Raw genomic sequence first — 27,888 nt, 5'->3', positions numbered from 1 at the left:
TTTCTCTTAATTTTGTAATTCACAAACAGAAACCCGACATTTTTCTTCAAAATAATGTTTTCGATTGAATGAGAAACGTTTAAATAAAAGAATAGGAAAGGAGCATTTATTTTTGGTTGCGTGTATAAAGAATGATAGTTTATGACCTCTTCGTGACTAGGCTTGGATTAATTTCCAGATGATCGGCATTAGAAATATGATGGAAAACTTCCTTTAATATAACTTTGAATCTTATGCTGACCGTCACGCCAGGTATGAGTAAAGCATTGTTCGTTGTCTTGTTGTTTTACTTTATAAAATGCAACAAAGACTGTGGTTGATTTGAAATAGATTGTATTCGGTAGTTCTTCGGGAATAACATTCTTTTCTGTTTTTTTCTATTTGTTTCGTAGGCAACAAAACATTATATCTATTTTAAAAAATCCAAAAGGGAATTTTAATTCTTAAAGGTTACTAATAGAATAACGACATTTGTTCTTAAAACAAAAATATTCATCGTTTCTTCCTTGATCATTAACATGTCACTAAAGAGTATTTTCCTATTAATGTTCAGCATTATTTTATAAACAACATAAGCATTTTGAACTGTTGGCTATAACAGCACAATCTCAATGCTTTAATTTATAACGCAAAATTCAGGAATTTAAAGCTCCTGAAGGAACAGTTAGGGATATAGATAAGACTTACCATTTAAAATTATTAGAACTAGTAGAGATTCATTCAGATTATATATTCACCATTAGAAAATAATATGTTGCTAAAGTTTATTTTAAATTACAGTTGCAAATGCTTTCCGAGATGAATAGAAGCTAGGGGTTACTTAGCCCTCTTGAAATATAATTTGCACTTGTATCTTGAAATAAGTTCCAATGAAACTGTTTTAACAATTTTGAATTTTGCTTGTAAATACCCTTTTGCTTATGAGTGTTTCATCTGCACCTAAGAACTTCCTAAACTCTTAAGAGTAACATAACTTCTCTTGTAGTGTAGTTATTGCTTTACTTTATCGATTGCAAAACAGAGTTACGTGCAAAAATGTGATGGAAATCATAAGTAGGAAGCAAAATTTAGTTCCCAATATGAAATTTTGCGAAATAAACATGTTATACTCGATGAAGCTTGTAGCACTACAGTTGGATGAAATATTGCAACAGCGACAGTATTTATGAGGTTTCATTTCATTTCGATGAGGGTAATTTGTGGCAGCACATCCATTTAAGCAAATGCAATCAGAACATTTCTACATTCCAATTTATTTCTCAATATAAGCGTTTCATATCGTATAAGTAAACTGAATGCAGCTTTGGAAGGAGAATTAGGAAATCTAACCTCATGAGATAATAGTCTTCAGATTTCTCATCTCACGTACCGACAGAATTCTATTCACTCCACAAAACGATAGAGGAGGAAACGCAGCTCTTAACTATTGAAACGAAGAGTAGCAGTAGTTAATATAAATCTTATTAATAGTGCTTAAACCATTAATTCTCAGCGCTATTCCCCGCCCAATCCACCACTTTTTAGCATATATTAGAGTTCCTACACTTTGCACATTCGTATATCGTTTTATTCAGGTGGTGAATTTCAAATAATATGTAAAATTTTGGATTAAAAAATATGATCCTTTAATATAATATTGGGAAGGGAGATTTGCAACGACCACACATTTCATGGAAGGCATTCGTCGGAAATGGCTGAACCCATTGTCCATTTGGCCATCTCATCAACGAGGATGTTGGCAAGAGCGCACCACAAGCTGTGAAATGATATTTCATCCGCAAGAAGGAGGAAGGACACACACATACACCCAAGCCCTACGCGAGACGAGAACCAACACTCTTGGTTTAGAGCTAACAGATAATCTCCACTAACCACCATATACAGGACGGCTTTTAGTATAATATAACGACATATAGTACATACTCAAGATTTATTATATTTAAAAACATACATTATTTACATATTTATTAATATAATATAAACAATGCATGTATAAATAATAAACATTTCTGTTGGTTTCAGATGACCTCTCGTGAAGCTTACATTTAACTATTCCACCATTTGGAGGAATACGATTTTAACAGTATCGTAGCAGGTCTTCTTTACGAACATTTTCTCATAGTTTGAGAGTTATAGAGTCTTATAATTTGATAAAACAGTTTTCTCTCCCGAACCAAAATCGGAAATTTCCTTTTCCGTTTCAAACGGCAGCCCCTGGCTTAATCAAAACTGTATTCAAACAGGGTTTATAATTTACTTTTTTAAGCTCTATCATCCCTTCATAAAAAAACGTAAAATTCACCTTCCTTTTTTTCTTTACTGCTTTATATACATTCACTTTTTGCCGCTTTAATGTATTACCTGAATCAAATGGCTGATTTTGTGATCAATCAAGAATTTTATGTTTTTACAGACTCAAGTGGTAAGATTTCGCGTTTTTGCCCCATATGAAGTTTACAAAAATTGGATTTTATAGAATAAGCTTTCGACACTCATGTTAAGTAAGTTTCTCATGTTGAGTGTAAAAGAATTCAGAAGAGCTCAGTTAAATCTCGAGAATACAAATTTAAATTTCTGGATGAAACGTCGTGTATTACATTCTTTATATAATACAAGTCTGAACCTCGAATGAGGTTCGGACAGGTGCGTGAAAGTGAAGTTGCCCCTCGGTCCCTATTTTTTGACTTCGCTGATTTTTTTTGCGTTTTAGTCTATGTGTTATATGTTTGATCAGATAGCCTGGCTCAGTAAAAGTAGGCGGCCAGTGTAATTCTGATTCAAAATCCGGTTACGACCACATGCAGTGCTGATAACGACCATATGTTTCTGAATGTTTCTGAGACTCCTTTTGCCGATGCTTTATTTTTCCTCTTTTTTCCCCTTTCTAGTAATTTCGTTCTTCTGATAAGGAGGGACCTTTAGCTGCCCTCGAAATCGATTGAGTGTTTTAATATATGTACGCTAAATACAAAGTTGTTATAGCGATTTTGAATAACTTACCTGTTTCATTTTATATTTCTTTCAGAGACTCAGTAATGTTATTGAGAATTTTAAAAGGATAGGATCAGTATTTCTGCATTAATGTAATTCTAAAGTAGAGGCATCTTCTATTTGTCTCTACTGCCCAATCGACAGCAAAGTAATGCCGTGTTATTTTAAAAGTCCACGATTAACTCTTAATATTTAAGAATGTAATATATTTTCTCTTATATTACAAACAGTAACATACGTACAGACATAGTTTTAAATGTTTAATACTATAATAAATAAATCGTAATCACTGAAGTAGCGTAGTAGCTGTAAGAGATTCATAATTTAAGAAAAGGAAGATCTGCATAGTTAAATACTTGAAACACAGAAGAAAAAGGGACTTACGACATAGATAACAGTACCATCCAAAGTTAGCTTAACTCAAATTAGAAAACGTATTTTTCTTCAGCACGAAGGGCGAATTTATTTTATATTTAATGGAAGCTACAAATTTATGGAGTTGCATATACTATCCTTAATAGTATGTAACATATCTTACGTTAATTAACCAGTTATTACGATTTTGATATTTTTTAGAATTTCTTGTTTCCATATTCCTCACCAGAATGCAAATTAGAGTTGACTGTATTTAAGCTGAGGATTTTAAATCTTAGACAGAGGAAAAAATGAGAGAGAGCTTCTGGCACACGTGTCTGCTGTTAGTTTTTCGCCATCTCCATCTAAAATTGATATTCCTGCTTTTGCGTTCTTGCCACTGGTGCTTTAAACTTAAGCCCCGGTAAGAAATACTAAGCCAGCTTCCCATTTTATTGAATTTGTAGTACTGGACTACGTTACTTGCGTTTTAATTTAATTGTCTGTTACTACTCAATTTGAATAGCCATGAGTACTGGTTTGTCTGTAGCACAAGTTGGGTCCTTTATGTTCAGCTGAGACTAAATAAAAAAGTTATTTTAAAACCTTCTTTTCAGTACTTTGAGATTATTTGAGACCTAGCGATTAGAAGTTATATGTTTAGTAAGGTCTGTGAGATGTAAATTTAGATTCCAAATCAGTATTAATATCTCCCTCCTAAGAGTACTTTCATTTAAGCAAATTTGATGTAAGCCAACTGGAACGTTTGGTAACTTAAAACTAAAATTAGTACGCACATTTGTGTTCATTTAAAACAGAAAAGGCTTTCTACTGAAATAATTTTAAAGGCAATGATTGAACTGTAAAGACCTTAAATTTTACTAACATTTATTTTATTTTAAAACTTTACTATCACTTCTTATTTTTCACTTCCGGCCAGATTCAAATGTGTTGTTTATGCAAATTGTACTGCTAACGCACAAGTATTTAAGTTGTGGCTTTTTGCCAATAGTTAGATAGAGAGAAAGTGAGCCACCTTGCCACTGCATTACACGCGAGTTTTCAATCAGCTGCTGTTTGCCTTTAAGGCCAGAGGATTAGTCCTCTTGATATTTGAAACGTATTGTAGTTTCGGCAGCTTACGTACTACATACGTAATCTTTTAAAAAACCAGTCTTAGTGTTAGGTATTTGTGTATGCTATTCAACGTTATCTCTTAGTTTTATTTACACTCACGTCCATAAATTAAGGATAATTCGGAGTCACGCGGAAAGAATCATATGCGAATTTCAGGAAGTAATCAGATGACACCGATGGTACATCACAATGATGAGAGTGTAAGAGAGTGATATATAAAAAATACATGCAAAGAAGTAAAATTGTTCGCAGGCGCTTTATAAGCATTTCAGTGCAATAACCGGATAGTTATGACACAAAGGACGCATTTGAATGATTTTTTACGTGGTAGAATTATCGGCCGTCTGGAATGTGGGCGTACCCAACTGGAAGTATCAGACGAACTTCGAATTGCCCAGAGTGTCATCTCCAGGCTTTGGCAACGATTCCAAGATGATGGTAATGTGAGTAGACGTTATAGCACAGGTCGCCCCAGAGTTACAACGCAAAATGAGGACCTGTATTTGGCAGTTACTGCCAAAAGAAACAGGCGGAGCACAGACCTGTCTCGTCAGCTCTCTTCAGACACTGGTATACGACAATTTCAAGGCAGACCGTGTACAGACGCTTAGGGCAGATTGGTCTATATGCTCGTAGACCTGTCAGATGCGGTCTACATACTGCAACTCACTGTCGCCTGCGGTTAGCCTGGATTAGAGAGCATGCATTGTGGACACCGCAACAGTGGGCTTCTGTGATGTTTTCCGACGAGTCCAGGTTTAGCTTGCAGTCTGATTCTCGTCGGACTTTCATATGGAGAGCTCCAGGTACCCGTTACCACCAAGAAAACATCATTGAACGACACCGTAACGGTGGTGCAGGAGTGCTAGTTTGGGGTGGAATTATTCTGGGTTCCAGAACTGACCTGCATGTTCAAATTGGAACCATGACAAGCCAAATCTATCAGGACGTCATTCTGGAACAACATGTACGTTTGTTTCGGGGCGCCATGGGCGCACAATTTGTGTTTATGAATGACAACGCCCGTCCTCACCGTGCAAACATCGTAAGCGAATGCCTTCAATCGGAGGATATCACCCGTATGGACTGGCCAGAATTCTCACCAGACTTGAATCCAAGAGAGCACGTGTGGGATATGCTTGGCCGACGAGTTGCAGCCCGTCAACCTCCTCCTACATGTCTACCGGAACTTCGGAGAGCATTGCTTTTTGAGTGGTGTATTATCCCCCAAGATGAGATCGATAATTTGATACTCAGCATGCCTAGGCGTTGTACGGACTGTATTGCATCGTCTGGGAGACATACAATGTATTAATAATCAAACCAACCATGTAATATTGGTTTTTTGTAAATAGGTTTTTTTTTTTTTTTTTTTTTTTTTTTTATTTTGCTCCAAAATCGCTAATTTTTTTAATAATATCAAACATATAGCATCTGTTTTTGCTCTTTACCTTTTGTTTAATAAATAAGCTTTACAAATAAGTCAAACTTGTTTTGCTTCTAACTCTTCCTTTGCCTGATTTTGCATTATCCTTAATTTATGGACATGAGTGTAGTTAGTAGTATTTATACTTTTACGTTCAGACCACAAGTGTTTGGTCTTTGTACCCCGAAGTGTGGGAGCACCTGTATTATTGAAGAAAAATAAAGGGTAACCAAACCCTTCTTATCTTGTGATCTCTTCAACTCTCCTTAAGACATAGTTTGTAATCAACTCCCTGTCCAATCAGGACTCATCATGTTTCCAAAGCAAATCAAGAGAAATACAAGTCTTGATAAAGCATAATCAAACTTCCCACATATATTTGTTAGAATTTGAATTAGGAATAATATTTTAATTCAGAATTATCTTTGTGCTACTCAAAAGTGGGGAAACTTTGACTTCATTAAAAATAACTTTTAGTTTTCTGTTATCTTTATTCGTTCTATCTGTGATGAGAACAAGTGTTGAAATGAATAGCATTCTATGGAAATTATGCAAAATGAAAGAAGAGATTTTAAGCGAAACACTTCCCTATTTTAATCTTCTTTACATTTATTTTTACATACATGCTTTAAGATTTTAAATAAACACTCTTCCTATATAGCTACATCTAATTAATGCTTCATTTGCCCACCTTCTTTGAATTTCTTCAACATTAATGCACCACTGATTTTCCATTTTAGTCACAATAGTTTAAATTCAGCTTTAGCATTCATGTTTTTATTTCGGATGGTAAATCCTTAATTTAGATACAGGACTTAAAGAGCTTAAGGCTTATCTTTTATGTATTAATTGCTTTAAGCTTCTTAAAAGTCGCAGATCGATTTAGAGACGTACAAACTTTTCCAATTAACTTTTTAAAACTTTTGCTATACCTGAGTTGTCATTTTTCAAGACTCTTCACTTTAAACATTTTACGGTTCCTTACTTCATAATAATACTTCATTGGCAAGCAAAGTGAGGTTTTAAAATTAACTTAGTCTGTGGTTGAGTAAATAAAAATAATAAAGATATTCAATAGCAGTTGAAAATTTCATTTCATCCCTAATTGCCAAAGTAACTCAAATTAAGGAACTGAAAATTCCGTTTTACTTCTTCCTTCATGAATTATTTAGCATCGCCATTAAATATAACTTTCAACTATTTACTTTGTAATAATCAGAACATTTAATTTACTTTGCTCTGCATTATGAAGGATCATTAATATAACGAGATCTGAAAGATAAGATATCTCAGTTTAATTAATTCTTTCCGATTTCAGTTTCAAAGACGACAAACGAACTGAACTTGAAATGGTCGGAGGAAAATCCAGTAAATTTATTTGAAAAGTTAAAACTTCCGCAGTTTGAGATCAAAAGCGTCAATACTTCTCTCTGCAGTGAGAAATTTCACATTGGTAAGTACCGCAAACATTAAATCAGTTTTAAATGTATATATAAACATCTTTTGAATTGTGTTGAAATGTTATTAAATAAAATAAATAATACTCTAAATTTATACGATTTTTAGTCTGATGATGATGGATGCTTTTACAAAACTTTGTCAGAAAGGATATAAAGCTTCATCAATTTTTGTATATTAATTAATGTAAAATCAGTAAAGAGTCTTTAAAATATCTAAACTACCTCCATGTTATTTACTTGAAGACTGTGTAAAAGGATGAGCATTTTATTTTATCTAGCCATTTTGTAGAAACATTAGGTTAATTGGAAGCAGAAAAGATGAAAAATATGCAACCGCCTTAGCCGGGAATCGAACCACGGACTTCTGGAATACCGGCCCAGCGTGCTTACCGTTACACCACGAAGGCACGCTAGGGAAGTGGGATAAATACCTTATAATTTTAGAAACACTGCTTGCTCATGTGCTATATTTACTCGTCCAAATAGGGTCATCACGCGTGGAATAAGATTTGTCGTTGTCTTCACAGGCTTATTATGAACTATTTTAATATGACTAAATTGTAAGGAAAGCAGCAGACAAAGGCTCAAACTTTACCCAATATTATTTAATTAATTTCCATTTAGTCGCTTATTTTTTTATTTTCCCCAACTTCTAATTCCGTAATTTCTAAACTCTTTAGCAATGTGACTTAATTTTTAAACTAACACTTAATTGTGACCCACATGTGGTAGTTCCACTGAAAAATAAAGGAGAGTCCTAAAAGAGAATAATTTAGGAATGAGATAATTGCAGCTAAAGATAAAGGAAAAGAAAATGTTTTAATTTTTCTGAAACCCACGATCTATTTACATATTAAGTAATGCTGGGTTAAGATTTTAAGAAACATTTTCCTAAATTTTACACGTTACCTTACACATCCTTACACGTTCTCGCTGAAATGATTCACGTAACTGATATCGCAGATTTAATTTCAGGTAGTAATGTGTGATATCTATAAAGATAAGATACAAATATAACGTAGTTAGTGGCACAACATAAAAATAATTATCTAAATGAACTAAACTTTGAGTTTAAAATTTTCTTTTTGTGCACATTTTAAGTTTTGTTTTCAATTATTTTTAAAACGATTGGCAGTAGTTTTAATGGCACGCTACATCTGTCATCCATTAGTGTGAGTATGGTTGGCCAGTATTCCTTAGTATTTTCTTATTTTTATCTTCATTCGTATTCTTTTACACTAGGTGAATACAGTTGCCTGAAGGCTGAATTCAACTTACAGCGCTCTATAGGCTATCACCTGGTTCAATCGTACCTCCCAACTGTTCTGATCGTCGTTATATCATGGGTGTCATTCTGGTTAGACGTAGAAGCGATTCCAGCTCGGATAACTCTTGGAGTGACGACCCTTCTGACAATCTCTTCCAAAAGTTCTGGAGTTCAAAGTAATCTGCCACCGGTGTCATACGTAAAAGCTATCGATGTCTGGATGGGAGCATGCACTACTTTTGTATTTACTGCACTGCTTGAATTCACCTTCGTGAATTACTTGCGACGCAAACGGCTCACAAATTCCCCTACCATCAAAGTGGCTGATGAAAATATATCTCTGCGAATGGTGAGTTTTACTATTATTTCCTAAATTTAAACTGAAGTTAAAAACTTGTACAAGATCTAGCATGAAATTTCAGATTGATTTTGACAAATAATAAACGATACGACAGATTTCGGAAGAGATGTGACAGAATTTTCCTTTTACATCTAACCGATACATCAGGTTTCCTTTTAAATTAGCTCCAGTTTTTTAGCACTTATTTATGTCACCAATAAATAGATATGTTCGAAATGCACTAATTAAATTTTCTACAATTATTTCGAGTTTTCTGCAATTATTTCTGTAAAATTTCGAGTTTTATCTATTTGTATACCAAATTTGTTCAGTCTAAAATATTCTTAAGGTTTCAGTATTAAAAGTTTAAACTGTAAATATAAAATTGCAGGGATAGGTTAAAGAGGAAACTTATTAAATATTAATTTCTTTAACTATTAAAACTCAACTAACTCATTACAACTCAACTACTCATTACTAGCATAAGTAACTTGGGAAGTCGCGAATGAAGTTATTATCTTCATTATTATTAACTGAATCTTTCCAGAAACTGCTTATAAAATAATTAGTTTCTGAAAGGTCGAAAATACTTGATTCTCTAAAATGAAATATAATAGAATAGAATGTAAAAAATTAAAAACCAGTAAAACGAACTAAATAATAGAGGTTTATAATTACTAAAAATGCTACTTATATGTTACGCAAATTTTATTAAATTCTTACAATTTATTTAATTTTATCTTATATTATTTTTTTTATATCTAGCTATATTTGAAAAAGAAGAATTTGAAATATTTTTCATTTATATTTATGTGTGGGGGGTGAGTGTGTTATATCGTTTTCTATATGAATTTGGCTATTTTATCTCTCTGTAGAATGCTTATACAAAATCATTACGTTGAGTAGGAGGTGCTAAAGCGAACAAAAGCCTTTATAAAGTGAAATTTAATTTCAAACATAAAAATTAGTATAATGTTATATTTAAAACGATGTATTTACATTGACGAATTAAATTTAAAACGGTGTGTTTATACTGACGAAATTAAAATTTTCTACATGTTAATTTTTACTGTCATGAAATTCTTTAAAGAAGAACTTATAATAACGCTTAAAATAGTACCCTTATTTTCTCTAAGCAGAATAAAATTCATTCTCTTCATAATTGTTATTTATAACAAAAGTGAGACTGAATTTTATGAAAGACTTATTAATTTGAAATAAATTTCTAATTAACTAATTCATTTATGATTGTTTAGACTGTAAAGTGCTATAAAAGCAAATATAATATTCTAAAAGTACTCTATATTATGCTAAAATGTTTTGTTTCCAATAAAATAAATAAATAAACCAATAACTATTTAAAGTGCTCTTATACTGTAAGTTTAAAGTTAATGTTGAGTGCCGCCCAACCGATATAGTGATTAGCTTCGCTGACTGCCATCCGAGGGTCTCGGGTTCGAATCCCGGAGAAGGCACGGATGTTTGTAAATGTATAGTGTCGGTGCGGCATGGCGGCCCTCCAAATATGCGAAGAGCCGAGAGGCCTTTCATGCTGTCATGCGATTTGGTGGAAGGGGAGAAGGGTGGGAGGATCATCAACCCTCAGACCCGCCCCCTGGGGTACTCTCTCTCAAAATTGGGAGCGGAATTGAGCTAAACCGCACTGTCACCTGTAAGGTGATCAAGGCTGGTTGAAAATGACAAGCGTATCTTGCGCTCCTTGCCACGAGGATTTTCGTGGGCTTGGGCTGATGTTACTGTCAGACATGTGACCATAACTAACAACAATAATGTTGAGTTTTAATTTTCTCCTAGAGGAGTTTTATGTGACTATTTTTACATTAACGTACCTTTTAGTGAAAACAAATTATTTTTTTTCTCATTGAAAAAAATTAAAACATTTAATTATATTTCATTAAACCAAACATTCCACGAGAATAAAATTGCATATTTCGATGAAATTATCTTACTTTTTCTCGTCTGGAGAAGTTCCATATAGGCATTAATTTGTTGTAAATATCTATTTATAGAATGTCTATTAAAACGCAGTCAAATAAAATTTAAATTCCTGCAAACAAGTATCTCGAAAACCGTAAATGTGTTAAAAATGTTAAAATTAATGTTTTAAAAAAACAGTCTTTATATTTGATGTGAAAAAAAGTATTTATTATTTACTTGCAGTATGAGGAGAAGGAAGAATGCAACGGAACCAAAAAGGTACAAGTTCCATTTCTCTTTAAAATTATTCAAACTCTTTTTGGATTCTTGCATGTGCATTAATAACCGAAAAATATAATTTTTCATCTCCTATTAGGAACACGTTGTCCAAAAAAGTGTCCATGCTTTTCTTTTTGGAAGAGCTAACTTTGTTTTGTTTGTCTCCAACCCCCACCCTGAGTGGTAGGATCTTATAGCAAAGGCTAAGTTATGCGTATAAATATCCTTTTATTATTCTGCATTCTTTTGTTCGCATATCTTGTCACTTACAAATCAATCAAAATTTTCCGCTCTGATTTCTCGTCCGAAAACTTTCATACTTTTACTCCAGCTGTATATTCAGAGAATACATAATGCCTAAAATCAATCAAATTTTAAATAAAATAATATACGCACTTAATCTAAAATTCCTGGATCTAATGAACAGCATTGCTAAGTATATAAATTTATTCAAAACTGCTGAACTTAAGCAAATTAGATAAGTAATTCTGTCCAAGAAATCGTTATTTTAAATTGAAAACGTTTACTGAAAATGAATTAAGCTACCCAATGCTTCAAATTATCTTCAGTTGTTAAACTTATAATTTGCTATATATATTGCTTCACATGCAAAATGCTAATACGTTTTAAAGCTCTTTCTAAGGATTTTGACATGCTTTCTTTAATTTTTGAAAAACAAAATGCTCCAAAAATACTTCGAGGAAAATTGTTTAACTGTAGTGACTCTGCTCGAGAATTCCATCGTGAAATGTCTTCATATTTAAAGTAAATCTTAAGTTTTGATTTTTGAAAATTTTTACATTTAAACTTCGTAATTATTAATTCTCAAGAAAATTCTTAAAAAATCTCATGACTTCTATTAATTGACAAAAGTCTTCGCGTCTAGAAAATTATGATTTCCTAAATATGAGAGTTCATTTTCTTCATCAATGGGTGCAAGTGCCACTTAATGGAAAACAGTTCTTTTCTTTAAAATGAAATATCAGAAAAATACTAAACGCTTTGAAAATAAAATCTGAAAACTTATTTATTCTGTAAATCTTTGACACAATGAACTGTGATTGAGATCCTTAGAATAAAGTGCTATCAAATGCATTTAGATATTGCTTTAGAAAGGACAGAAATCTTAAGTTGCAACCGAATACGATCTGATCTACACGCTATAGCATAGAATTATAAATAAGATATTGTGGAAATAGTGGAACGAAATTTTAATTGTATTAAATTTCAAACTACATGTATATCCATCTATGTTAAAGTCTGTCTGCTTTTACAGGGTTTTATCCTGACCATGATATTTCGTCTTTGACGTAGAAGAAAGAATACAGATTAGTTGTAGAGACATTTAGTAGTTTTTACTGGAAGCAGACAAGATGAAAAATACCCAACGCCTTTTCCGGGAATCGAGCCGCAGACCTCTCAATTACGCCCTGAGCGTGCAGACCACTGCACCACGATGGCTCGTCAAGAAAGTAGGAGAAATACCTTATAAAGTTGAAGAAAATACTCCAGCAGAAAAATGTTTTGTATATCTGCGAATTTATTATATTCTAACTTTAAAATATTTCAATAATCACATTTATTATTCCATTAAAAGTCTTATGAATTGAAAATCATGATTATAAATTAACAAAACTATTTCTGTACGACATTAGATGTATGGTTATTGAGAACGACTTTCGGAGCTATTTTGCCCACTTTTTATCATGCCTTTTGTGATTTCTATGAAATTATACATTATTAAGTAATGAATTTTAAATTCTGTCAACTAAATTTAGTGTCAGTTCTGTGAAAAAAATAGCTGAAAATTCTTAAAGAAGTAAACGTACGCATATTATTGGTTTACTGATTACCATTTATTTTTTATTGCACTCTCGCTACAAAATGTTACGCCACAAGATTAAAATCTTTTTCACACAAATATTATCTAACGTTCATTTAAAGTATTGGTAAAGTCATGATTACCTTCTTTCATGATCCGAATTCTTTTTCTTTTGCAGTTTGAAATGTTCTAAATCCGGATATTACTGTTCGTTATCACACATTTTAACCTTCAAGTGAAAAAATATTTTCTTGATTTGCGCTTTGACATTCCAACAACAAGCAATAAGCCAGACGACAAAAATTTTTCTTCATAGCAAAAACGGTCCCATGAATGAAGTTCAAAAGTTCAAATATAGCTTCTGTGGCCTGAGTGTTTTTTTTTTTTTTTTTTTTTTTTTTTTTTTTTTTTTTTTTTAATTTAGGGTTCGTCAATAGTATAAGTTAGCACTATTCTTTTCCTTGGAACATTTTTAACAGCTTTAATAAACTTGTTATCCTAAACTTTTTTTTCGGAAACGTTTAATAACTTAGAAAAGACTGATGACCAAGTATATACATATGAAATGAGAATGTAGCTATCATAAATATTTCCCCTTTGACAATAAAAATTGCTAATTATAGTTCCATCTTTCAACATAGTCCTGTAAATATGCCATTAGTCACATGCTTTAAATTCCCTTCAAATACATATGTTACTCACTAGCCAACCGCAGTGAGATTTGGTATTATTTGGTTAAAAGAAATAAAATTAAGCTGAGAATTTATTTCGCTTATGTGTACCAAAAAACCACGAGCCCACATTCGCTGAACGGAAAACGTTTTCCGCACTAAATGAGTAAGTTGGCTTATGTACTATAATCTTTCTATATAGACAAACAAACAGATAAATATAGGCAAAGAAGAATTCGCTCAATTTTCCGACGCTATATTGAATTTCGATTTGTCAGAGAAGTTATCTTGCCTCCACTTGGAGATCTCCAGACAACGGTTTATTCATTAACCGAATAAATTTGATGCTTCTTAGCCCTTTGGACAAGAATGATCATGCCTTTAAAGAAAACTTTTTTATCTAAGAATCGATTCAATAGTCGGGAAATTATGGATCTTGACACTATGTTGTATCTATTAACATTGGCTATGTCTTGGTCTTCTTGCAAACCGCCGTGCTAATTCCAGTAAATAAACATGTTGGGGTATCTTTTGAATCAAAGAATTCTTAAAAATAGACGAACATATATTAAGGAATTATCGCATTTATCCGTTTATGCTGTTGCGATATAAGCGGTTAATGCGTTCAGTAAGTGGAAGATTCGAGTTGGCGTAGGCAAAGTTATATTTTTCATGTTTCTTGCTCTAAGGAAATATCCTAGTGGTCAATATAAAGGCAGCTGCATTGGAAAGCAATTTTTGTCCGAATTGTTTATTCTCGCACTAAACAAAACTTCACAAACGTTGCTAAATGTTTGAATGCTTGAAATTCTACTGTATATTTTAGTAGATTCCCTACGTTTTAATAGAGTAACATGTGTACATTTTGTGGCTGAAGCCACTTGTTTCTTTAATATTTTGAGTAGTGTATATGAAGCCCCGTGCTAAGTTACAATCATTCTGTTTAAATTTCTATAACTGTATTTTAAGTTTCGTATTTCTTTGAATATAGTCGATCTTCTCCTTTAGTGCAGTATAGTAACTGTAAAATCTTTATTATTATTCGAAGAATAGTGATTCTTTGAAATTGCAATCTTTTACGATTTGCTCATAACCCAGTAAATAACAGCATACTGTCTAAGCATTGATTTTGATACATAAACAAAAACATGAAAACGCCATCACGACGATGTCTGTTATGTTAAACCCATCTTATCCTATTTAAATTTATGAATTAATTTACAATATTACCTTTTCCCCATGAATTTCTGATGGTTTTAGAAATTGGCAGTTTAGCTTTTTGAAGTGCGTTAACTTTCCATTATATTTTTAAGCCAAAGTTCGTCAGTCCCTTTCCTCCCTCATCTGTTATTGTAAGTATTTTTCTATCTCAGATATTTCTGTAAAATGCATAAATAAATTGTCTGCATCATCATTACACAGTACGGATGTTTCCATAAAAAAGTATAGATTGATCGTCCTATAAATGACGCTCATATTGATGAGTGAAGGAAATTTTAATGATTTTAAACAACTACATTTGTAGATTTAAATATTTGTAGCATAAATACTGTCATTAGATAGAACAATTAATCATGATGTCCAAAATGTTACAGTGCCATAATAGGAAATCTGTAAAGTTAAACTTCTATAAAAGCACCCTAAACGTCCTAAGGTTAGCTTACATATAAGCATCACATACACCTTTGTAATCATTGAAATATTAAAAATCAAATGTCAGCCTAAATTCCAGTATGTTTTGTAAAATACCTAATTAAAAGAAGAATACTGTGATAATTTAGTTATTAAAAATTGGGATTATTTTCAATTTATAATTTTTATTTTTAAGACAGTATTTTAAAACATTACATAGCCTTTATGTCGGTTGCAAATTCTTTTTGATAAATAATAAGTGATCTTTTATATTTAAATGCAAGCGATTCATTGAAATATTTTTAGTAATCTGTCATACATGATATCATTAATATTGTTCAGAAAACGCTTACATTTATCTTCAAATTGAACAAAACTATTTTACAGCCAAATGCTCTAAAAATAATCATTTTTAAATCAACTATTAATAATAAGATTGCGAAAAAGATGAGATTAAAGTAACAGCAATATACTGTATTATTATAGCAATTTATGCACTTTTCGTCTGAAACGAATTTTATTTCCTGTCGAAGAATTTGTTTCATTTTCTTTCCATGCAAACATATTTGATTGCTTTTCGTTTCTTCCGTATTTTTAGAACGCGCCAGAAATTTTCGTCTATAGAGAAGTATTCAAAACTATTGCAGTCCAATATTTTTCCCAAGCTGCATTCAACAAAATTGAATTTCAGACCGAGCGCCAGCTGTATATATGATATTCAGTGCATAACGTTTTGTTTGGAAACAATGAAAAAAGGATTTCCGCATTAAATTCAGCTTTCTATATTTGACTGTATTCAGTTATTTTCTCTTTTCCGAATATAGACATAGTTACATCGTAATAAAATGTCCTTTTTTATTTAGACTAAGTATTTCAATATCTCTTGTTAAAACTATGTTAATGCTACTACATCAAGTATGAAAATTTAGCAAGCACAGTAACAGTCAGTATATATTTCGATTTAAAATGCTATATTTTAAGAATTTGAGCTACTCATTCATAAATATCCACTTCCCAGTTTACATAATACTTGCATAAATTCGATATTGTCTAACTCTTACCGTCTCTAATCCAAACGCAAAGAAATATTGAGAAAATATACTTTATACCTCGTAGGAAATAAATGAAGAAGTCGCAAATGCAGAAAAAATGTATCCCGCATCAATAAATAAAAGAAGAACTTGGAAAAGAACATTCATTGTTGAACTTTTATATTATTTTCCTTTACTTTTAAAAAACGTCGGGTTATGCCACGTTAAAAAAACTAATGAAAAGAAGATTGCATTTCAACTAACCAACATTGCCAATAGTGATAACAATAGGACGCCTTTTCTGAAAGGACAGTCATTTCTGCGCACGCGGGAGCATAATCGACCTCTACCAGTTCTTATGTTGCTTATCTTACTCATAACTAGTTTTTTTAGTGTTTTTATTTTCTTTGTAATAAAGTATCTGAAAGAACATTTGACGTAAACTTCCTAATATATAAAAGTACATACATAAGAGCACACATGCAAGTATTAAAACATTAATAGAAAACTTTATCTGAGTCTCAAAATATTTAATACAATAAAAATTTCGTCATATTTGACAATTTAAAACCGAATTCTTTTCTCGGTTTTATATTTATTGCGCGTTAATTTACATTGTTGGCAAATTCTCTGTAATAACATGCTTATGACATTTTAATAAATACTTAACTACTATTTTAAAAATCATAAACTCAGTCTGACTTTGGATAAATTTACATTCTGTTTCTTTAATTGTTATAGTTCTGGACATTAGAGCTTTGACTTTAAACTTTATATTTAATATCTTATAAATTAATTAGGGAATATAAAGTTATTTCATAAATTATACTCGCTTTTCTCTTCTGATTCCGTTTTTATGACATGTATTTTAACAGTTACTGAAGAGGTAAGAAAATTTCAAAAATTTAACTGAACTTCCTAAATTAAGCCAAAGTAAATGCCTTTCTATTACTTAACATAAAAGGTCCCTTTCCTTTGGCTATGTTTTGAATGAAACAATGCCTATCATTAATACAGGAGATCGAAACACAAAATATATTTTTCCTATCATGTGCTCAAGCTATAAAAGATATGTAGTGTAAATTTTGCTTCTTAAGTCAGACTTCAGAATCTTAGTTTTAAACATTCGATCTTATGATCGATTTCAAACAATTTAAATTGTAAGCAATAAAATCTCATTTAATAGAACTTCGCTCAGCCGGAATGATGAAGTACCAAAATGATGAATAATCGTAATGATAAGGAAAACCAAACATGAAGCCTCTTAATTGAAATGATGAAGAAATGAGCATTGCATCAATAAATCCCAAAGCAAGCATTTTTAATTTTTATGAAATAAACGTTTTCTTCTTTTCTCCATTATTATTTGACGGAAGTACATATCTTAGCATTACATAACATACTATTTTTAAATATTTATCGCTCTTTCTTTTGTTTTATTGAACTAAATAAGCAATTTAGTGCATTTCATATAAATTTTTATCTTCAAAATTTTTCATGTATGCATGTTTATTGATGAACTAAGTTAATTAAAAATCTGAATTGTACTAAAAGAGTTAATTGACAGTTGCTAAACTACGAAGAATGGAAACATTAAAAATTCAATAAATTATAATAATATTCTACTAACTATTCTAGTTGAGTTTTGTTACTTTTTGAGGAGCTGTATCAGACTGTTGTATCAATCCAATCACTGATACTAAATTTTTGCAGAAGAATATTTCTGAAATTAGAAATCTTATAACTTCTGAAATAGAACATTAGTGATATATGCATGTAAGTGTATTGTAGCATTGAATGTAAATGTAATGTAAAATCTATATAGGCATCAGGTGTCCTGTGTTCAAGCCGCGCGTACAGTACGCGTGGTTTTAAATGCTAAATTTAACACGATCTAATGCGCACTCGTAAGCGTAAAAAAGCATCAATTTAGGAACTGAAATCTTGCTCAAAACACCTTATCGCTGGTGCATCTAGTAATCATTATAAGTCATCAGAACTTCAGTAACTATAGTTCACAGTTTATCTCTCTGCTGACTTTATTTTATTTTTTATGAAGTTATTGAACAAAACACAGTGGTCAATCAGCTTTCTAACTGACCATCATGTAGAAAAGAATCTTGAAAAAATTCAACCAATTCTTGGCCGGGAATTTATAGTTTCTAGTTATTAAGTGACTATGCTTACTTTACCAGAGCATTTAAGAGAAATTCTTTGAATTCTATAAACCCACCCGCCACAAACATAGTCAATTATAGGGGATAAAAATGGGAGAAAAGAAAATTGGCGATATCAAATTAGATACGAATTTTCGTTCGAGTATCACTACCCAGTGATTAAAGTTTTCGAAGAATAACTTTCTGAAAATTCAGTTTTAGCCTTACCAAGATTTAACCGCAAAGGTTTCCCATTTTTAACTGCATGTGTTGAACACGACATCAGAAAAACACATGGGAAAAATACCTTCAGTTCCTTACAATATCCACTGTTGCTCTGGATAAATCTGGGGCGATGCTGACAGAATTTTTCACATATCATATTTTAAATGTCTATAATAATTTTTTTGCATACATTTCTATTAGATCTCATATGTTTATTTAAATGAACTTATAAATATATCCCCAATACTTCCACATAATCGAAAAATAGATGCCAATTTTTAATTATTTTTAATTGAACTAAGCGGACCCAAATAATGGGTTTCTGCTATTTCTTTAACTGATGAAAATACGTTGCCTTGGATTAACCGAAAAGTGAGTTATCTTTATCTGAAAAGGATGCATCCAATTAAGATTGACAAATAGCGTTTTACAGTAATCTGCATTATGTTAAACATTACAGTTATTACGCTTATGATTACTCATTATGAGACATTGATGATTTGACCAGTTACTGCAGTTCTTGTTTGTGATGAGTTACAGTATTTTTCTCTCAAGGATGAATAATAAATTTTGCTAATCTCTCAAAAATTTTTATTGAATTCTTAATTTCCTCAAAAAATTATGCAGTTTTATAACTTAAAATTTATCATGGTTTTGTTTTTTTTAATTATATAGTATATAATGTTTTTGTTTTATTTTAAACTATTAACTGTTAGTAATCATCCAAAAATATTAGTAGAGTTACACAAGCAGCAGTGTATTCACTTCATACCTGAATTTACGCATTTTAGTTGCATTTGAAGTACTAATTAATTCTTTAATGCTTTGATGTAATTCGTAAACAGTCTTTTGTTAAGCAATTAATTTGGTAATTGAAAACTGTGATTCTAGAAATGTAGTAATGTTTTACGAATGATATTACGTAAAGCAACTAATTTCTAGCAACATGTCCTACTAGTAACCATTAATAAACTGTATTCATCTAATTTATATTTAAATGTTCGTTCAACACGTTAAGCGTCATACCAATTACCGGTTATTGATATCATGCATTCCGTCTGCACTGCTTGAGTCACCGGTGACTGGCAGTATACTTTTCGTTCAGGCCACACCATTCACTGTTAAATGACTATGTACAATATTAAAACTTGCAGTATTCTATCTCATTCTACGTAAATATCTTGTCGCCAACATATTGGGAAATCGGATATAGCCTGCTAAACGGAGAGGGAGATAATATAATCTTGGCATTTAACCGATTTAAAATTACTTTTGTAAAGAGGAGTTAGTGAAAGTTATGTATTATAAATAAGGTACATGAGTTTATTTTTTTCTCTCATTTTAGACTCTGAAACTACAGCAGGAGTCTGAAGATGAAGAACCAATGGAAAAGAAAAACGCAGCCGTCAAGATCTACGGAGGCACTCATAACATTTCTGCTAAGCGTATCGATCAGGTGTGCCGAGTTGGATTTCCAGTTCTCTTCTTGATCTTCAATATCTGCTATTGGCCCTACTATCTTATTTAGTTCCTAAAACACTACGATGTTGCTTATACTTTCGCTATTTCTTTTAAATATCGGATATATTTGTAAAACTATTTACTATATTAATATTATTTTGAGTCGGGTGGCAAAACATTATCCGTTATTAAACGAACATTGAAACTTCATCTGCATTATATATTTTAAATTAAGCACGGTGACATGAAAATGTCATCAGAAAATTTATGATTTTATTTCTAATTTCAGTATTGAGTAAAAGCTCTGTGTTTTCATGCAAAGCTTATAACAACAGTATCAGTGATAACGCCATATTAACAGCATGGCTCAATTTCTCTTCTAATAGCTAGAAACATCTTTACTTACTTAATTTATATTTTATGAAAAAACTGTCCCCCATTAAGGCACACTTGTGTGTTTCTGAAAAGTAATATTCCTTAAAAAGGATAGCTATATGATAATAGGTTATAAATACATAATACTTTCAAATCCAGTTATGCTTTAAAAGAAAAGGTTTTAATTGAATGAAAGTGGTGTAAAGTAATATTGCCAATATTTTTATAACATTTCTCAGAAACATAAAAGGGCTGGGTTGTTGCCACCCTAAATCACATTAATATGTTTGTCTCATTTCTTCCCTGAGACCAGTGGATGCATATATATCTATTAAAACCAGTATGAAAAAAAAGCGATCTAAAGATATATAAATTTCAAATTCGCCTCAATATGTACTAGCATAGTGAATTACTTTCTCTAGCCTAGTTTATTTATTGCAGCAATTGTGAATATGGATTTTGTTTGATGTTTGTTAAAGCAGAAAAATATGAATATGTATGTACGTATGTGAATATGCATATGTAAAAATGTATCCCATGTGGAGTATAGTACTGTGAAATTCTGTTTAGTATTACTAAAAGCACCACTTTCTAAGTTCTCTTCCGGAAGAAAAGGAACTGTTCAAAATAGGAAGGATTCGTATGTTGCCATTTATTTGTAATCTGAATCGAAGATGTAAACTACAATAATTATTTATCCAGAAAACATATTTTACTCCTATGATATTATAGACTGTGTATTATAAAACCGTAATACGGTGGCTACTGTAAAATAGAGACATATGTTTTTACATCTAGGCGCAAGCAGGGAGGCGACTAGTCATATTATCATAACATACTCAAAGGTAGTAAAACATGAGGACTGATTAAAATGCCATATACACCCACGACATTTTTTAAGTTATTGTTCTTAAAACTCTAACTTTCTTCTATGAATATGTAATTTCATTCTGAAACACTTTATAACTTATCACTTGTATATGTTGTTATGTTTGGTAATGCCTCTTAAAATTTTGGATTTTAAAATAAGTTCATTATGACTCCATATAACTCCTCTGAAATACGGTATGTCTAGAATAAAGGTAATGCAACTGTTAATTAACTAAAAGTTAAATATCAATAACTATAAATTATTAAGTTACTATACATAGGTAATTATTTAATCACAACTATATATGGACCTATTTAAAAGCAAATTTTAATAAACACACAGGAGGAAAATACAAATGTAAACCAGCTTTATTTTAAATTAATAATTTTACAAAATGCTATTTCAGGCAATTTATGCATTAAAAGCGTGCTGAATTATGCTTTTTGTTTGTATCCGTATCGACGTCATTCGCATTCCTTTAACGGATATCCAGTTTTTAAAATCATATTTTCAAGTCTTTTCTTTGTTTAGCTTTGTCTATTTTCATTGCCGTTATCTTTGCCAGCCACTTCTCCATAACAGGGAAAGTTTTGAGAGATCCAATAAGAAAATATATAATTACAACTCAATAAATAATAAACGGTAAGAAAACCAATAACAACCCAAAAACACTTATGATGATACGACTCAGAGAAGACATCAAAATTAACACCGTTTTACAGTTACATGAAGGCGTGAGTTCATGTATGTTGTGATCGAAAGGTCTAGAGACTTCCTGCATTGAAAATGTGCCATAATTTAACTGTGGATTTTCAAGTTAAATGCGTGTTGTAATCATAAGATAGCAGTACTGATAAGTATGTCAACTGCTTATCCCATTTTTCACTGTAACGCCATCTTCCTTTCTACCCCCTTCCTCCAACTTTTCACTATTAAATTTCTTTTATGTAACACAAGAAAAGTTTCAAAGCACTTCGTGATCCATCTATAATATTGGATCTTAACACAATACAAAGAATCGATCCATATTTTGGAAATGCCTGGTATAAGAGAGTGTAATCTGTTTAAGACATAGGTTCGTACTTTCACAAAAGGTTCTGTTTTATGGCAAATGTAAATACGATCTAGAGCATTCAGAAATCATGTTTTGAAATTAATTTCTTCCACAAATACAAATGATAACATTTTGATGATCACATTTAGGTTTACCTATTTTTACTGCTTTTAGTTCTGCGAAACTTGCAGAAATGCTTGTAGATAAACAATGAAAAATAAAAATACAGAAGGAAGAAAAGATGAACCTAAAGAAGAGGTTTCAATTAAAGAGCGATGTATAAAACATTTCCTGCTTTTAAAGTATTACATATTTTTAAAACCACAAGTTTATTTCTATTTAGTGCTTTTTAGAAAATTTACTTTTAAAATAAAATTGCAAAGCAAAACGAATTGCCGTTGATTTTTGATTGTGGGGCAAGGTGGAATGCCATGGAGGTAGTAACTGATTTGTGAAAATAAAATTACCAGTTGTAAAAATTTTGGTTTTCTAAATATGGGTAATTATAGCAAGATGAATTTTTGAAAAGTACTAAAATATTTTTAATAACATTAAAGCCCGTTAGGTTAACTATCGGATGTTTCAGCACAGAAAGCTCGGATATACGGAACAAAGAAATGAATGTTGAAAAATTTCGTTATGTAAATTTAGAAATGTGAATAGGGAATTAAGTCATAAGCTGTTTATTGAAATTTAAAATAAGTATACAAAACAGTTAACAATATATGCTATTTCATGAATTTCTTCAAATTCCAATCTATCAAGAGGAAGATATATTTTTCCAATTGCTTCTGAAAAGAACTCTACAAAACTGAGACAGAAATATCAGATATTTTTTTTGGAAGCAACAAACTGGTTCCGATTCTGACGCTAAGATACGCTGCATGACAGGAAAAAAGCTGTTACTACAACATCAGATAAATGTATCCGTTGCAGAAAGTTAAATAATTAAAGTCCGAAGTTATTGTTAGTTATTGCACTGTCAGATAATATATTTTAACTTTTTGTAATTACTGGCAAAAAACAATGAAATAAGAGTATCTGAGGCATGGATTTTCTACAATTAAAGCTATTTCATCGCGAAATGAACTCAATTTTTCAGATGCTAATGATTTTCATATCATAAATTGAACTCAAATTGCTAACTTTGCATATGTTATGCATCTTAAAAGAATATTTTAGATTCAATATATAAGCGACTCCAGGCATAAAATATTTGCATAGCATTACAAATACCCAAGGTTTTATTTAGTGTGCGAGATTCAAACCCAAATATATACAAAAAAAATTCTAAGTATTTTTAACTGTCACATTTGAGTTGTCTGACGTATGCACAGCATTAAAATATTAATATATCAAGTCTTTTTTCCAATCACCTCGCATATTTATTATCAATTTTAAAATGTATAATGCTAATTTATTAGTTAAATAATTATTAAATAATATTAATCTGTCCTATTAAATATCGATCTGAAAAAAAAGTAAATTTAATTAATCTGTTTATAAGTTTCTATATAATTTTCAGAAGTTACGAATTAAGTTTCTCTTGACGAGAAAGGAAGAGATGGGAAGATTTAAACACTGCCTGAATTGTATATCTGCATCTAACTAAATCTCTATAATCTTCCTAAAGCTCTCCCTTGCGTTTTTTAGCTGAGCGAGGGGAGATTCTTATTGAGCAGTTTTCTTGTACAACTGTATCGTTTATTATCTCAGTAAGCTTCAATAAACTTTAGACAAGACATGTAAACCGAAAAGTCTGTGTGTGAGCTATAAAAATCCATTATTGATCGGAGTTTGCAGATAAGTTTCAGTGCAGCCATGTAGTAAAATAAAATGATTGCGTAAAGAAGAAGAATTTGCATATGCTTCGTAAGCGTTATTTAACACCGTTTCCTGCAGTAAAAGAAGTCATAAATCATCTTTTCAAAAAAATAACAATTTTTTTTCACAGTGATGGTAAAACGAAGCAAAACACAAACAATCCTTACATCATGTCCGTGTTCAGAAAAGAGCTATAGTATTTCCTCCAGCAAAGAGATACTACTGAAGTAAATAAATAACTTAGAAAGCAAAGAGATACAATTTCGAAACCTAAATTTTAACTTATTTTTACGACCTTTGCCGCAGGAAACCTTTTGACATTAAAGGCTGAGAACCTATAAATTGTGGGACCCATGTAGATGCTTAACTGTACAATCTAATACTACCATACACTGAGGAAAGAACGGTAAATTCGGGTTTTTCAGCGTATAATCGAGAATTTTGTGTAATATTTGTATTTGAAATTCCGTTGATTTAAAGGGAAAAGTGCTAAATAATAAATAGTAAGGAAGTAAAGTTCATAATAGCTTATTAAAGACTTCTTGTCTCCAGTCAGTGTCTGATTAACAAATATGCAGATACTATTATTTTGAAAGTTTTGTTTTAGGAGTTAAACTAAACTTAAAAGTGTGATTATGTAACGCAGCAATGAAATTCATTATCAGCCAATTAACTTAATAATAACTTTTAATTGCACTAGCTAGCTTTTGTAGTTAAATAGTTATTTGCGCTCTGAAATTCACTTATACTTAATATCTCAGAGCAGTTTTAATGTCACTTTTATAGCATGTTTTCCTGATTAATTCTCCTTAATTACCGCGTAGCTTCATATGATCTTTTAATCTTCATATCATTGCCTTTCGTCAAGAAACAACTTACATGCAAAGAAGTTTCACATTTCAAGCACGTGAGCATCTACCTTCAAGCATTAATCAATTTTTGAAATGGACGTAAATTTATAGCTTTTGATGAAACAGTTATGAGACAGTTGGAAGCTGAATGAAATATCAAAATATTTTCGTCTTACTTAACAGATACATACTTTCATATATTAATAATAGGAAATATTTTATGAATTCATTTTAATTCCTTTTTATAACTAAAGGTGTTTCTCTATATGTTGGCTTAATTGGTACACATTTTGTATTTTCGTTAACGTTAAGAAAACAGCAAAAGCAAGCATAACATATCGAATAAAGACTCCATTATTTAGAGCCAAATAAAAGCTCACTCCGAGTGATAATTTGAAGATTAAAAAGTCTAGTGAATTAACTGAAGGTTTAATAAGTAACTTGTAAGAATTTCGTATAATACGTATACAACAAGTTAATGAATATTTATGGAAAATAGGTTTCAAGATATGAAAATCTGTATTTGAAAAAATAGTAGTTTGAACACTGATTTCATTCGAAAGCACTAGTAATAAGAAAATTCATTTTACATCTTTCCCTTTGATTATGCAATGTTTTTCTTTATTAAAGAAACGTTTTCTATAATTGTTAATTTCAAAAATGTTGACTGCTTATGTTTCCTGTTTTTCTCCCTTCCTTCGACCCTCCTACGAACTGCAGTTTCGTGAAAAATATCCTTCTTTATATAATATATGTTTTCGAAATTCTTTCGCAAAATTATTCGGACATTTTACGTACAAAATAGAAGATTTTGTGCATAGCTTTATTTCCAGTTTGCATAAATAGATTATTATCTATTTAATTTTTAACTTTTAGAAATAATTTTAATTTACATATTAAGACGTAAGAGGTATTATGGATTTAGTTTTAAAATATTTCCGTCATTTATGTCTCTTATTGCATCGACGGATTATCCAGGAACCAAATTCTGAACAGAAATTTTAAGTACGCTACAGGCATGTATTATTAAGTTCATGTATGCTAAAATATGCTTAACATGAAAACAAATACTCTTATAAAACCTTCCTGGAACAATTTCAAAAATGCGAATTTCTTCCTATGCCATGTATATTTCATTGACCGATACAAGAAAACACAACATTTTTCTGCTTTATAATGTGCGTTTTCGTCAGTTTTTAATTGTTTTTTCCCTTACGCATAGTCTTAACACCACAGTAATTAATATAGTCATTGCCTTAGCACTGCAACCCCGACAAATGAGACTAAATGAAACGCACAGAAACAACTGATTTTAATTGCTTAACAAATAGCAAATATTCACGGTCTTTATATCTTTTCCCCTTCCATTTCACGATACGATTTTTCTGCGCTATCATAATGTTTCAATTATACATTTGCCCAAGTTATCAATTATAAATAACTGTTTCGTGTGTTTTACTTGTCATTTACGTTTTTGTGTATATGTGTAAAACAATAAAGCGTCGTAGCCCACCGTATATTTGTTCATTTCGGGTGTCAATTATGTGTGTGGTGGAACAGCAAGAATAAAACGTCACGACCCACCGTATATATGCCACTTAAATAGTTCCAAACTTTGAGCATGTACTTGAATTTTACGTGAACGTCAACCTTCCGCGATTTTAATTTCAATTTTTACTTTTGATGCCGCTACAATTATTGCTGTAAAGTAGTAATGCACATGTCACAAAATGTAACAAAACTTATATATAATATTTGCAGCCGTAGTGGTAGTATTTGTAGTGTAAATATCAAAGAACACACAAAAGCATATATGCATTGTCATTGCGTAAGATGTTCATTATAGTTTAGAAAGTTCTTTGCATTCTCATTAAGTAGTATTTATGGGAAAGATATGTAACAAGTAGCATTAATTTAGCCTTAACAAAATGTTCTAAATGAAATTTTCATCTATGTAAGTTATAGACTTAGCTAAACGGTATAATTATGTATTTCAGTGATGCCACTACTGTCAGATTTCGACAATTCCTAAAGCAATCGGATATATTTAGGGCTTGTTGTTAATCCTAAAATAATTTCAATCTATATTTTTTCAGACAGAAGATCAGCCTGACATTAGAGCAAGAAGTGTTTTCGAAATGACATTTTTTTTTTTTTTTTTTTTTTCAAAAAACGGTATTTCGAACCCATGCCTCAAAAAGCAGTAACATTAATTCCGCTGTTTATCCCATCCTACAAATGTAAGCAAGCATCCATGTTTATTTATGGATGATTGTATATGCCATATGGTTATTTTCATCAAAATAATGCAATTACTGACGTTATAAAGCTAATTTCATGGACATCAAACCATAATTAGCCTGACATCATTGTGATTTCGAATTACTCATGAACTTCTTTTTAGTAACATTTATTCTAAGTTTAAAATTGCAGTAAGATATGTAGTTGTTTATCTGAAGGTGATTTTACAGTACCTCGCGAAAACAAATGACTAGATCGGATAAGTTAACGTGTAACTTCTGGCAATACAAAATCCGTTTGCTTTAGGGTTTCCGAGTATTATTCTGCGTTTTACGTTTATTAGCAAACGTATAAATATATTTTTAAACAGTTTTCCTCACTTTCTTAATGTTACTCATAATAATATGACTTTTTTCTGCTTTTATTTATTTCATTTATAGCACTTAGGAAACTGTGATGTAGTATTGTAACAAATGTATTAA

The 27,888-nt window shown here is 31.2% G+C and overlaps 1 protein-coding gene across 2 annotated transcripts in view; it reads left to right on the top strand.

Moving 5' to 3' along the window:
• The window catches only part of LOC118190063 (glycine receptor subunit alpha-3-like), a 358,296-nt gene extending 330,972 nt beyond the window's left edge, over positions 1-27,324 (top strand). Inside the window, exons 6-9 of one of the 2 annotated variants that reach the window (XM_085810098.1) lie at positions 7,227-7,361; positions 8,611-8,984; positions 11,157-11,192; positions 20,075-27,324. In XM_085810098.1, the coding sequence (XP_085666224.1) occupies positions 7,227-7,361; positions 8,611-8,984; positions 11,157-11,192; positions 20,075-20,257 (728 nt within the window). In that variant the 3' untranslated portion in view covers positions 20,258-27,324. The remainder of the gene's footprint in view (positions 1-7,226; positions 7,362-8,610; positions 8,985-11,156; positions 11,193-20,074) is intronic. The other variant, XM_085810099.1, reaches the window with a different exon arrangement.
• Positions 27,325-27,888: the final 564 nt, after the last annotated feature.

This window comes from Stegodyphus dumicola, chromosome X2 (assembly GCF_044657685.1).
Source record: "Stegodyphus dumicola isolate Sdum_Otavi_A_Nest chromosome X2, ASM4465768v1".
NCBI classification, from domain to species: domain Eukaryota; kingdom Metazoa; phylum Arthropoda; class Arachnida; order Araneae; family Eresidae; genus Stegodyphus; species Stegodyphus dumicola.
This window is presented reverse-complemented; position numbering and strand designations above follow the sequence as displayed.